The sequence below is a fragment of the Candoia aspera genome, chromosome 6 (genome assembly GCF_035149785.1).
Source record: "Candoia aspera isolate rCanAsp1 chromosome 6, rCanAsp1.hap2, whole genome shotgun sequence".
Taxonomy (NCBI): domain Eukaryota; kingdom Metazoa; phylum Chordata; class Lepidosauria; order Squamata; family Boidae; genus Candoia; species Candoia aspera.
Genome location: NC_086158.1, coordinates 35,547,968 through 35,563,015, shown reverse-complemented (window position 1 = coordinate 35,563,015; position 15,048 = coordinate 35,547,968). Strand labels below are relative to the sequence as shown.

Below are 15,048 nucleotides of genomic sequence, written 5' to 3'. Positions count from 1 at the left end.
AGAAGTTTAAGGATTTTATGGACAGTACTCTTATCCAAGTTATCACAGTTCCTCCTCTCCCAATCATCACCAAACAAATGGCTAGGCTGAAGAGATGATGCAGTCAACCTTGGATTAACTGAAGTTAACTGAAGTTGGAGGACACTGGTCAAGTCAGTTTTCTTCTTGTACAACACATTACTCCTTGCTCAAAACATAAATCAGTTCCAGTGAATTACATATGGGGTAATGGATACAAACTAGTGTTGACTCTTCATCCAGATCTGAGGATTTACAAAACAACAAGAACTGGAAAACTGCTCTAATCCTATTCTCTATTCATTTATGTTAAGTGAAGAGGTCTTTGGAAGGATCTATGGAGCTAGACCCAGTTGATTTCCCCAACTGTCACTGAGATCGCAACAACAGGTTCAATGTGCCGATGGGCTGGCGTGGCAATGTCATATTTATCAATCAAGAATACATTATTCTCAGTGTGAGTTGGCAACCACAAGCATCATTTTCAAAACAGTTTGGAGTTGATGCCCTGCTACATTCCCTGACAAATCACCAAAGCTAGTTCAAGATTACACCAATCATTGTTTTTTGCCTTCAGGAGTTGCTGAAGGAAATTTCCCTGAATCTTGTATAGCTACCAGTTGAACCCAGAAACTATTCTTCAGAAAGATTCCTCTTGCTTGCTGAAGGAATATGTTATCTAAAAGGTGAAGCTGTTGTGTATGTTATGTATTAGCAATACCTTTTCACCCTCTGAAGCTCAGGCAGTTTTTGAATAAACCACAGCTGCTGGAGAGAGTTTTGTAAGCAGTCTTAACAGTTTGTTTATAATGAATAGTCATGCTTGGGGATGTCACAATTCAACATCCATCCTTACTACTCGCATCCCAACATCTAATGCAAGTTCACCACTTGCCCAACCCTTTACGAATGCCTATGCTTGCCCTGTCTGAGGCTGATGTTTATTTGAAATCTGCTAGAGAGAGCCAGAATTGCTTATTTTCCATTTTGTCCCCAGCAGCTGATCTGGTATTGACAAGCAGCTGTCTCTGTGAACTAGCTGTGGATTGGGGAAAGGAATCCAAGAGTTTAATATTTCAGCTTCAAAACATTTTCAGTCTCTGATCTACAAGCTGGCATGGTGCAAGTTTCTTCATTCATTTTCACCTTTTCAGCCATTTTCAGAGCCAATGAGACAACAGGTGGCAAAAATGAAACAAGCTGTCAGGGACACATCTCATGCAGTGTTTCTGAGTTAGCCTGACAGTGAAATGCCTTGGCGAAATTGCAGTTGGGATGAGACTTAAATAGAACAATAAAAAGAAAGATTGTGTCTAGCTTTCAAGAATATTTGTATACCAATTGTTTCTGTGTGTATACAAATGTATAGAAATTGTATATTTTTTTCCTTTTTTAAAAAAGACGAAACTAAGAATATAGGCATGCCAATCAAAAATTTATTCCACCTACTTTAAATGAGAAGTAACATACTTGTATTTCAAAAATCTTATTTTATAATTTTGGTCTATTCAGTGGAAGATATACGTTCAGCTTAAAAACTTTACTATCTTGCCTTAGAATAAATGTATAGAGATCAAACTGATTTTGGAGATAGGCAGCTGCAGCTTTTTATAATACCAATTTCTGTTAGGACAGCCCCCAACCATCATAAAAATAGCTGTGCCAGACATAAGAAACATAATGGTCTCCAGATGTTGCTGAACTACAGCTTTCAACCTGTTTTCAGACAACTGGAAGCTGTTTCTCAGCAACCTCTGGATAACTTCAGATGAATACCCTATCTTTATATACAGTAGGGCTGTAACAATTTGGATTCAGTGGAAAAAAGTTGCTTTGGAGATGATATTATATTCATAATAATAATCCACTGGAATACAATAAACATATCAACAGCATACTAACAAAACCAACTATCCAGAGATAACTTAAACCTTGTATTTACATAGCCATGAGGTTTAGCTAGGATGAAGTGCCCTGGTTAAATCTGAATTGAAGAGAAACTTATTTTGATTCATAGTAGTTGCTTTGGCTTTTAATTCAAGTTAATTATAGCCACAATAATTACTAACTTTGTGGTAGAGATTGACTTATGAGTGCTTATTCCTCAGAGGCTTTTTTGGATGAAACAAGTATTAGCTAATAAAATGACAGGTTTTCTTTACATTGTTAAGGGTATAACCATATTTTCTTTACTTTGTTAAGAGTGTAACCATAGGCTTCAGAAACATCTTAAGTTTTATAATGAGTTGTTCTATATCATCTTCGTAAATATTAATTATATCCTCTCCCCACCTCTGCAGTATCACTTCAATCCTTCCCAGTCAGTCCTTGTTATAGAAGGAGATGACATTGAGAATATAAATCAAGCTCTCCAAAAGGTCTCTTATATCAATTCAAGACAGTTTCCAACTTCAGGTATTCGCCGCCTTAAAGTGTCATCCAAAGTCCAGTAAGTTAAATTCATTAAGCTTGATTAAATAAGAAAGGCCTCAGTAAATCTCATACTGAGGATTTTTTTAAAAAAAAATTGGAAGATTACTTTAATAAATTGGCCAGCAGCTTAATCATTACAGTTACTATGTTTTCAACTATTTCTGCATGCCCAGTGACTTCAGATGGAGTTCTGGGATGTGTAGGAAATGGCCTCCTGATGCATTCAGTATAAAATGGGCAATTAGGTCCTTGATGCACATTTAACAAGATAGCTGTATCAAGCCTGTTAAGTATCAGTTGGGGTATGTAATGAAAAATGCATAAGACACCATCTAATCAGATTTAACCATTGATTGTTTGTTATGTTATTTATGAATTTAAGTTGTATGGGTGCAGTGACCTTTTTAAAGATCGTACCTGTCAATGGAATGCTGTGCTGCTCATAAATAATTTGAGAAATTGGATTTAAATGCTCACTTGAGATTGAGTAATTCTGAAGCTGGTCAGTGAGTAGGCATTAAAAAGTAAGTGTACAAGTAGAACAAATTTTGGGATAAATGTTCTCTTTCAACTGTGTGTTTCTTAAGAAGAAAGAATGAAGGCATTATCTTGCATGAAGTTAATGAATGATATATTTTTTCAGATGTTTTGGTGAAGATACCTGCATTAGTATTCCAGATATAGATGCCTATGTAATGGTGTTACAAGCCAAGGAGCCCAAGATTACAATAACTGGAATGGATCACTTTGCAAGACCTGCCACACAATTTGAACATGAAAGAGGTGTGATTCTTTTACAGGATGTCAGAATTGTCAGCACGGTCTCTAAAATGGAACATCCCTCTGATCTGAAGGAAACTGTGACTAGAGGTTTGTTGTTTTTCTTTAAGCTTATGATTTCTGTGACAGTAGAACTTAATGCCAGATAGCAGTGAAAAGAATAACATAGGGGAACAGGGTCTGCTAAAATGGCTCTGATTTCACTACAGTTATATAGATTTTTGTAATCTAAAAGAAGATTAGTTTAGGCAAAGTAGTATGTTCTATGCCTCATAAATATTATTTTCCTTCAATACAGTGCATAATAAATTAGAGAAGCAGTAGCATATTTTATTCCAGCCTTCCTCAGCTTGGTACCCTTCAGCCAACAAGGTGAATAACTGGTAAACACTGATTTAGGGGGGGGAGACCAAACTTTTTATATAAGAACAGCTGTTACTTTTTTGCTCTGTCACTAAACTTCCTCACTAGGGGGAGGAAGATTCAGAGATAGCACTGGCAATGTTGTTATGTGCAACATGTATAGCTACTGTAATTAAAGTGCTGTAGTTAAAGTTTCCCATACCTTCCTCCCTTGGGTACTAACAACCTGACCAGAGCAACCTTGGTTGTTTTATTTATTTATAATATTTATATACTGATTTTCATTTTAAGAATAGTGATTGATTATAATAAATGACATAAAAATTAGAAATGAGGCAGTAAAAATAGTAAATATTAAAACCCACAACTAACTAATAACTAATATTCACACCAAACTATAAAAAACTGGATAAGTCTGTAATGAAGATAGCAGTTTCTCAAATGAACTTGTCCTGCACTGTTTATGATCAACAATGCTTGAAAAGTTGTTATATATACACCATGAGGAACTCCACGAATCACTTTCAAGAGGAACTCTTCATATAGCATGTAATAGAGCAAGGTAAGACTAAGTAGTTATCTGTTAGGTGCCAGATAGGGATTTTTAAAGTTAACCAGGTAAATTGTACTCTTATTGCCTAGTTAGGTCTGCTGAACAATCTTGATTTCTCCTGGTTATGTCAAGTTGTTTTAATTAAACACGTGGTTCAGGACAGGTAGAAAGCAGAAAAGGAAGCTGGAGAATATGATTAAGCACTTTGGTGCATCAGATTAGTGAAAGAAGGTTTATGTGAACCAACTTCTCAGAGACTACTAGGTCTGGAAGAGATAGGTGCCAAACCTGTACCCCCAGTAATTTAATTTTCTGTAATCATTACAGCCTAATTCTTACTGGTGCAGAAGTGATAACACCTAAAAACTTCCTCTGTGTACAAAAAGAGATGGGCGCATAAATGTAATGATCAATTTAAGCTTGATTTATTGTGTGTTGACACAGAGAGGTCATCTATCTGAAGTGACAGAAACAGGTATCCCTGGCCTTCATTGTAAAAGATAATTCATTCTAAATGGGGAAGAGTTCATTTAATTAATGATATGCAGAAACCATTTTAGTTGGATTCACACATCATGCTCAGCTATGCTCAACAAAATTGCATTTTGATTTAGAATGATGTACAAAAAGTCACTTTTGTATAAATACATTTTATGACCAATTGGTGAATTAGTGTTGGAAAATCTCTGGATTACTTCCAGCATTATGTATTTTAAAACCTCAGAGAAGCTGAAATCTTTAATGATAAGCAGCTTTGTTTTTCTAAACTTTTCATTAAACAGTGTTCCTTGTAGTGCTCAGGAATAATTCATGTTACAAATACTTGTTACCCACTTGTCCATAGCCTTTCTCTCTGCATTACAAATAAACATGCAATTTGATAATAGTTCTAAGCTACTCTGTGCTATGTTGTTATTAATTATAGTAAGAAATTTAAGATATTTTGCACACACACACACACACACACACACACACTTCTTTCATAATAAGCAACACTGAATGATGGCATTTTATCAGTATAATATTTTCCCTGAGAACTGGTTTTCAGCATGATCGATTTTCATTAATATTGAAACCCATGTTTAAACTTTACTTCCTAACATCTGCAAATATATAAATAATGCTGTTGTAGGAATCAATGCCAAACTGATCAAGAATTACTTCTCAGGGAACATGAAAACAATTACATCTAAAATACAGTGATGGTTTATTTACAGTTCTTATCTCCTTTATTTATATAAAGATCCTCTGAGTATTTGATAAACATTTTTGATACCAAATAGAGGTAACTGAGAAGCTCTTCCCTATAGTTTCACCATATTCAGTAAATAGTATCCTTTAGAATCCAAAACTCATGTTACATATGTAGGTTAGCAGCAATGCTGCCAGTCATATTCACAGTGGATATGTGGGCACAGCATTCAATTCATTGTGAATTCTTAATAGGCCCAGAGTGTACAAACAACTGTGGAGAAGGCTTTTCAATAATCTCAGCTGGGAACCTAATATTTAAATCAGTAATTCTAGAAATATGTTTCTGCCACAGAAATGACTCCTCCTCCTCCTTGTCCAAAGATATCCCATTAGAGGTAGAATTAAAGTCAATATTCTTATTAGATGCAAAGTGGACCAGAAAATATAAACCTTTGCATGCATTTATTTAATGAAGATAGTAATTTTCCATAGTGAAGAAAAAGAATTCATGTTCTTAGTGATGCCATTGGTCATGAAAGTCACAAGTGATACCAGACCTCCTCTGATTTGTTTTAAGTCCTAAAATAATAATAGTGAATGATATAAATATGGTGTTAAATTATATTCTAAAATATGGATTTTTTCGTTTTATGAAGATCTCTACTGCTACCTGGAGTTTGGCAAAGAGGATAAGCTAACATAAATGGAGAGAAACATAACCTATTGATATTAAGAAATGGATTAAAGATATGAATCTTATCTGTTTTTCAAAATTCTTTATACTGTATTCTAAAAATAACAAGATGAAGCAATATGCTTCTACATGGTCTGTATTTAATGACAAGCTAAAGGATGAAATTAGTAGTAAATGGGTATTATGTGGATATTTTTATTAGTTCTTTTCCCCCCAATTATATTTAGTTTAATTACTATAAGGTATGTAGGGTTTTTAAAATTATTGTATAACTATAACTATAACTATAACTATATATATATATACATATATATAAAATGTGGTTATACAATAATTTGTGTGTGTGTATATATCTATATATATAATGTATATACTGTATATACTGTGTGTTTGTGTGTGTGTGTGTGTGTGTGTATTCCACTCTGGGGAAGACGGAGTGGCTGTGGATTAATGGCTCCTCAATTTCTGGGAAATTGTCATCTTTAGTTCTGGATGGGGTTGCACTGCCCCAGACAGACCCGGTGTGTAACTTGGGGGCCCTCCTGGACTCATGGCTCCTGCTCAAAGAGCAGGTGGCAACTGTGGCTAGGAGGGCCTTTGTGCAACTTCATGTTGTGCGCCAGTTACGCCCCTTCCTGGAGCGAGAGGCCCTTCAAACGGTCACTCATGCCCTGGTTATCTCCCATATAGACTACTGCAATGCGCTGTACATGGGGCTACCCTTGAAGAGTATCCGGAAGCTACAGCTGGTCCAAAATGCAGCTGCGTGGGCGATCTTGGGTTTCCCAAGATCAGCTCACGTCACTCCTTTGCTGCACGAGCTGCATTGGTTGCCAGTATGCTTCCGGGTCCAATTCAAGGTGTTGGTTATCACCTTTAAAGCCCTACATGGCATGGATCCAGGTTACCTAAGGGACCATCTCCTCCTCATCACATCAGCCCGTCCCACCCGGTCGTGCAGAGAGGGCATGCTATGGACCCCATCTGCAAGAGAATTCCATCTGGCAGGGTCCAGGAGGCGGGCCTTCTCTGCAATAGCACCTGCCCTTTGGAATATCCTTCCCCCGGAAGTGAGATTGGCTCCCTCCCTCCTGGACTTTAGGAAACAGCTAAAGACCTGGTTCTGTAATTATGCTTGGGGCGGGAGGGAGAGTAGCCATTCTTGGAAATGGTTAGTTTCTTAGCAGGACCCAGCTCTGCCTGCAAATCAAAAAGAACTTTCAGCCATCGTGGTTTTTATTATATTTATTGTATTATGTATTATAGTGTTTTATAGTTTTATATTTTTATTTATGTTTTATTGTAAACCACCCAGAGTCCCTTTTGGGAGACGGGCGGTGATAAATTTGATCAATACACACACACACACACACACATTTATTTATTTATTTATTTATTTGATTTCTATAGCCGCCCATCTCAGCAAGTGACTCTGGGTGGCTTACAACAATAAAACTATAAAACAATTTTTAAAATTACAATTAAAACAGTTAAAATACAAAATAAATACAAGATAAATATACATGGCTGCCAAGTGAGCAATGTGTATATATATATATATATGTATATGTATATGTATTTGTATTTGGTGATAGTGATGGATGGATGTTGTAGCTGTTTCCATTTCATTCTCTGTGTGTATGTGTTTTTGTGTGTCTATCTGGAAATATGCAACTACAGAAGGATCTATGTCTGTTGAGTTAGTATCAATACATGTTCACTAACAAGCAGTATAATGATCAATATGTAGTTCTCTTTTGCCTCAGAAGGTGACAGCACCAGCCAACTTTGGTTGTTCTTCATTAAGCAGGCAGGGTAAGGTCTGGTTAGTACTTGGATGGGAGACCTCCTGAGAATTCCAGAGGAAGATTTCGGTAAAATCACATAGATTAGTCACCAAGAATCAGGCTTGACCCAAGGAAAGGAATCTTTTTTTTTTAATCTCTTACTAAGATAACAATTCATTTCTGCACTTTTCAAGGGCAATATTGCATAAGTTATCCCTTTTTGTCCTTGTCAGTAATAGAATATTATTTGGGAGTTATACACTGCTTAGTGTCAGCTGAATATAGTGGCCTATAAGCCCTGTAAATGAATTAAATTTTGAAAAGCAGCATTTCAGATATCATATATTATTCAGGAATTATGCTTTTAGACAATTTTTAGTGTGTTATTTGAGGTATCTCTTTTTTGTTCACAGTCCATAAACCAGTTCTGTTGGAAGAAATGGATCACAATTTAGATTTTTGTGATATTTTGGTAATTGGGGCAGAACTGGATCCCAAGCAAGAATGTTTGGAACTGGACAAGAAAGATCTTCAAGGGAAACACATAGAAGCTACTAATTCTACAGCAGGATATTCAATATATGGTATGTGGTTTTGTTTTGTTTTTCATTTCTGTATCTTATCTTAACCTAACTTTTAATATCTGTATCTTAAATTAACATGGCTATGTTGCACCTATTTTTAAAAAAGAATAAAATGCATGGCAGAAGTTATAAAACAGTTGAATATGAAGAATTCCAAATCCATTGACTATTGACCCATCAAACATGATGATTCAACCTAGTTTTTATCTGAATGAAAACGAGGACTACAGAAAGTAAGAAGTAGATCAGAGAACTTATGGTTTCTTGTTGAACTACATCTTCCAGCATCCTTTACTGTTGGCCATGTTAGCTGAATCACTAGGAAGTTCAGTTCAACAGTATCTGGAGAACCATATTTTCTCCATATACTTTTTGCTATAGTAAAGCATCATATCTCTACTTTATCAAGATGTAGAGAATGTGAGGTCATCATCATATCATTTGCAAATGATTGTGAAACCTCCTGTAAAACCGTTGGCATTGAATCAATGTTCATGATAATGTGTTTTCAAACATACACAGTTGCCTTTTCTTTTTTCTAACGTTTAATATACTTTATATTGATTTTACTGGTTCAGGTGTGGACTCTATGAAAAACTACGAAAAGGTATTACGGCAAATTCGTTACCGTAATTGGCACACATCTTCCATCTCTGATAGAAAGTTTAGAATCAAGTGTTCAGAGTTGAATGGGCGTTACACCAGCAATGAATTTAATTTAGAGGTGAGTAGCATGTTAAAAATATAATTAACAATTGTTTAAATATTAGAGAATAAAAGTTCTTGGGCACAGGCAAGAAAAAATATTTCCAGATAATTTAGTGAACATGTACTTATTTCTAAATATGTTACTATGTACCAGTGCAGACATAAACCTGACCAATTCATTTGATTTGATTCATTTGATTAATGAATTTTCATTAATGAATTTTTAAAACCAGAGGTTGAAATGAGTTTATTATCATCTGTACAGTATTCACATAGAAAATACTTTCCCTAGCAAATATTGTTTCTTTCAAACTGATAATCAGCATTCTTGGGGGCTTGCTTCTCATGTACAGAACTCTGTACAGTAGACACATTTTTAAGCTAATGCCTTGAGATAGACTTGGGAACAGTCCAGAAATAGTTGCTCTGACAACCATGAGCTTGTCCCAGATGATTACAGCTCTGATTTACACTGAGGGCCACACACTGCATCAAGTTTTCACCTCAGAGCAGCTAGTTTGTGAAATGAAGCTGGAGAACATTAATGCCAGTTGTTTATCATGATCAGATAACTACTGGTAACCTTGGGGCTTTTATGCCACTACTGACCTCTGTAGCAGGGATGGATCCATTAAGCTTGCTGCCACAAGGAGCTTATGCATCCACTTTATGTTTCTAGAAGGTCCATGGGGAATGTCCCAGTAATCTGGCAGGCAGCTTGATAGTACAGTACCTAATTATACTATGGAATAAGGAGACAGCAAGTTACATAGTAGAGTTGCTCTGAGCAGCCTCTCCCAGTGCATCAGTGCTGGAGCCTCCTTGCTTTACTGAGGTACTCTGTTAGATGAAAGGTTTAAGAAGATACCTGGAGCAATGCTAGCAGAAGACAAGTGAAGGTAACTTGACTATTAGCGAGCTACTAGTATACCATGGTGGTAAGAGCAGGGAAGCATTAATACTTCTCTCCATGTATTATTTCTGCAGAGGGCCAACCAGCAGTCCTGTTTAGGGTGATCTGTCCCCTACTGGGTAGTACAAGCCCAAAAGTCCTGCCTGACTGCTATTATGGGCAGTTTGCTGGACACTTTGAGAACAAAAGTATTAGCATTCATTGTGAGTTTTAAGCTGGATGGTACAGACTCATGAGATGACAGTTGTAATACCTTCATCTGGGATTACTTTAAGCTATGACTCCTGAGGAAATAGGGTTTTCTGTGGAATGAGCTCAGCCATAAACAGTTATAAATAGCAAAAAACAAAACAAAACATTACCTTAGAAAGTTATAAACAACTAAGGGTCCAGATAAAATTGGAATATTAAGACTTTTACAATAGGATTTTGGAATTACAAAGAGTACAAATAGCTTCTCACGGGAAATAGATCCTATTCTGATTTTTACAAGATATAACATGGATAAATAATTTCATGATTTCAAAATCTGGACACTAGAGGAGACTAAAGATTTTAGGTAAAGGAAAGATATACAGGCCTGTAAGATGGTGCAAAATGTTATGACAATAAAAATACTGAAGGAAACTTTTGAAGAATGGAATCAAAAAATAGTAGCCACAATATCAACAATGTCAGTAATGATGTTTGCTTCTATGGATAGATTATGTCCAAAAGATGTTTTTGCAGAAATGTCAGATATAGAACAAATTTTATCTGACAAGATAGAGATGATATTGAAAGTAGATTTACAACTGACAGGCTAAGAGAATGATTTAAAAAAAGATGTTCCACTGGATCTACAAAGGAACCTGGCTGAGGTTTTAAAATTTAAAATGGAAATCAAGAGAGTGACCTGGATATTTTTTTTCCTGCTGGATTTACAAAAGAGGCTTGTTAAAGCCTTGAAGAACTCTGTGCCATGGAACAAAGAAGAAATGAAGAGAAAGCAAATCCTATGACAATATTTGAATGAACTAGGGTTAAGACTGTTAGAAGTAAAATGAAGGGATATAACGTTGGTTTATTTGATCGAGGTTAAAATATTAATGTTATTGTGATGGAATGTGGGTAGGCTAGACTGAAATAGAATATTTTTTAGTTATAATTTCCCAGCCAAATATTTATGTAGCACAATAATCATACATCCCTATATTGTATATTTCTAAATAACATACAGAAGCATTTTTCTTTTGTGTAAAATAGCATGACCACATATATCCATTCTCAAAGACTAAAGTTTCTTACATAACTAGTTTTATACTGAGCAAAAAGCAAGAATTATGAAGATCTCTTACCTCCCATTGCTGCGCATGGATATCTTTGGAGAAAGTGCTGTTTTGTTTTTATTTATTACAATAATTGTTAGATATTTATTTACATTAAGAGTGTAAAATATAATATACTTGAATATTTGTACAATTTCTGTAAGGGAGGAAAGATTCCCTCCTTGGCTTTACGAGCATAGTAATGAGAATCCAGAGGTTTCCCTGTTGCCTGTAACCCACTGAAATCTCCTTCCTGATTTTACTTACCATGAAGAAACAGTTGTGATTTTGAGAGGTACATTTTTCATGAACTGTTTAGACACTTTGGCTTATGCATGGTGGATCTGAGATATCTTGGATCATGTGAACTGTATTTTCTTTGAAAAAATGTATTCATTGCCCTCTAGTTTGGGGGAAGGGATACAATAAAAATAGAAATTAACTTAAAATCATGTAAATCAATACAAAAACAGTGTAATGAGTCAATTAAAATTACCCATTAATTAGAAGATACAGAAACTAAAACAAGAAAATCCACAAACCCTAAAAGTATTATAGCAATAACCGTTTTTAAAATGTTATATAGCAGTATAAAATATGTAAAATATAAAAAGGGCTGGGATTAGGTCTGCTTAGCACCTATAATAAAGGAGGACCTTTCCAGGCAGGGTATTTCATAGCTGGATTGGGGGTGGGGCTGCTACAGAAGAAGCCTGCTCCCAAGTACCGAAAGGAGATTCCTGGAGTGACATCTTAAATGTGCTAGTATAACTCAGGAATCGAATGGAAGAGGCACTCCTTCAGATATCAGAGTCCCAAGCTTAGAAGGACTTCACGATTGGTGGTAAGCATTGGAAAGAAAAGTGAGCTAGTAAAGATGGTTGAAAACTGACAGGGTACGACTACCATTCTCAGCCTTTATGAAAGCTTGTCTACCCTGCAGTTTTTAAAACGGCTGGCTACCATTGTCTCTATAATCAACTTTTCATCATTCAAATCCACTCTAAAGCCAAAGCCTCTTGTGAATGTCAAGCCTCTGTACCCAGGATTGCTCTTCCCAGCTCTGTCCCTTGACTTCCTGTTTTCAATCTAGACAGCTTCTCCCATTAAGAGTAATAGCTGCTGACTGTAGCAACTCTTTTTTGCAGCCATTATCCTCAGTGTAAGTGAAATTGGGCAGGAATGAGAGCAAGCAGAGGAAGGAATAGGAAACAATGAGAACACAAACCTAAATTGCAACTGCCCTTTTATAATCCATCCAATTTCTTCTTGATCATCCTGCCATCCTTTTTTTGTGTAAATTAACATTTTAATCAGTTTCACTAAATGTTCACAGCATTCCCTCATTGGTATAAAAGTGTAGTGGACTTTCTTATTCCACTACAGGAAATCCTGATTATGGTTTTTGGTGTAATTCTTTGCTGTAATTCACCTTTGCATGTATAATATCTATGCTTGGCTTAGTGTAAGGAGATGATAAACTATTCTTAACAGTTAGAGATCTCCTATTTTGCTTTGATAGCACTTCCAGTTTGCAATGAAACAGGACTCGCCCAGCATTTTCCTTCCTTGTATTTCTAGATTGCTGCTCTTCCATATAACCCATACTAATGGTGAGTTCAGCTAACTGACTGTTAGGCCTTAGGTAATAATTTGTACCTATAAGCAGGGTTAGAAACTTCCCAAAGTTGCAGAATACAGAAAATATGGAAGTGGGGATAAAAATAACCCAAGGAAGACCAAATATGTTCATAAGCATAGAAGTCTTCTTTGGTGGGTGAGAGTGGAATGAAACAATGCATGCTGAATAGGAACACGGCACAGTAATTTCTTTCAGATCTGGCTTATAATATCATACGCATTTTCTCCCCAATTCACTGCATTTAGAAAGAATCACACTGTAGCCTCTCTTTCTAAAGAAAGTGAAGGAATTTCTGTGATTTCCATTACTGTTATTAGCCCATATTTGAAAGTGGTCTCTAATGAACATTCTGAACCAGACAAACAGATGGAGAGACGCACCTTTTTTCATAGATGTGTCTTGGTAGTGGATCATTCCTCTTATTTGCTTATCACCTACTACAGATAAATAGAGAAGTAACTTGTGATTTCAAGGTAGTGAGTTACTGTACCAAACTGTATGTATTTTATAATAGATGAGCTATAGGTGCATGAAAAATAAAGTACTACCATCACTACTACATATCCATTCCAGCCTTCTATTGTTACTGTTAGTGGATGAGTCTTTAGAGGCAGAACCTCTGAATAGCAGGTATCTGATATATAAAATTTCACTGTTAAAGCTGTTAGACAAAAACAGCATAAAACAAGAATCTTTTTGGTCCATACAGAAATCTAAACATTGATTTGAAACTGGTACAAAATATCCAAACTAATAAGAAGCTATAGGCTTAGGGCTTGACTAGCTAAGGGATTACTTTCCTGTTACAAACTTATCTAGCTATTAATCCTTTTGAAAATGTATCCGGTCTCAGAGTCTTGCCTTTTTGGCATGTAGGAGAGGGACTTTTCTGGCAATGCTCTCAACTGTGATTGGCTGCCATTTTCTTGGTATTTCAAAATTCTGAAAACAGGCATATTTTTTTTGCTAGACATGTAAGTTTAGTAAATTATTATTAATAAATTATTAATTTATTATTGTGGTTGGTTTTAGCCTGGGCTTGTTTATGTTTTTAACTGTTTTAACTACATAATGGATTTTGTAAGCTGCCCAGAGTCCACTGAAGTGGGTGGCCGTAACAAATTTAATGAAATAAATAGATAAATCAATGTAGTATTAATATTAATACTAATTTTCATTTAGCTCTTTTAGTTCGTAGTTTTGATTTTAGCTTTAAATTTCTGTTAGTCACATTGAAAGATGGGTTAAAAATCGAATTAATACTTGGTATAGAAATCCAATGTAAATCGATGGAAGGTTGTGCTGGGCTCTGGTTGCAGTCATCTTGATAAGGTGCTATAGGTTGCTTTATATAGGAGCTGGGCAGGTCATATCATCTCTCTGTCTCCAAAAGCAGTTTTACATGCTCTCCAGCATGAATTGACTGGCTTGCTGTGTTCCTGATGAAATTGATTAAGTCCAGATTAACTGCTCTCTAAGTTCTTTTTCACCCCTGAAACCATATGAGAGGGTTTTTTTCACAACCGTTTCCTCTGATTTAGTTGGTAAATCTGGAATCATCAAGCTCCAGATTAAGTGCTCTCATATGGAGCAAATGCAAACGTGAACTGATAATACTTCTGCCTGAATTAAATTTTTCCACTTGAATGTTATGCAAAATCTGATTAATATTATATGAATACTTCCACATTTGTAACATTGGTCTTTGTTGTCTTCTAGGTTAATATTCTACATAATTCCAACTCTAATTCCATGGAATATACAAATCATATGATAATACAGCCACAGTTTCTCCAATCTGTCCATCACCCAGAGGAAAGCACAAACAATATTCAAGGCCCAGGTATTATATGCATTGAATTGCTTTGCTGGATTTAACAAATATTGACCTAACCTTACCTTCTGTTGAGGTAGTAGTACATCCAGTAAAGAGGAGCCCAACATCTCTTATTGTTAGAAAAGCTGTTCTAACATTCAGCTGGAATCTGAATTCCTGTAATTTAAGCCATTATTTCATATCCTATACTTGGAGTGAGAGAACAAATCTTGACTTGAGTGATATTTTTTCAAGA

General features: G+C 35.7%; 1 protein-coding gene across 1 annotated transcript in view; it reads left to right on the top strand.

Moving 5' to 3' along the window:
* CLSTN2 (calsyntenin 2) overlaps positions 1-15,048 on the top strand; it is a 111,456-nt gene that overhangs the window by 89,422 nt on the left and 6,986 nt on the right. Inside the window, exons 12-17 of the mRNA XM_063307783.1 lie at positions 1,912-1,927; positions 2,317-2,467; positions 3,095-3,321; positions 8,236-8,406; positions 8,985-9,130; positions 14,696-14,819. Coding sequence (XP_063163853.1) covers positions 1,912-1,927; positions 2,317-2,467; positions 3,095-3,321; positions 8,236-8,406; positions 8,985-9,130; positions 14,696-14,819 — 835 coding nt within the window. The remainder of the gene's footprint in view (positions 1-1,911; positions 1,928-2,316; positions 2,468-3,094; positions 3,322-8,235; positions 8,407-8,984; positions 9,131-14,695; positions 14,820-15,048) is intronic.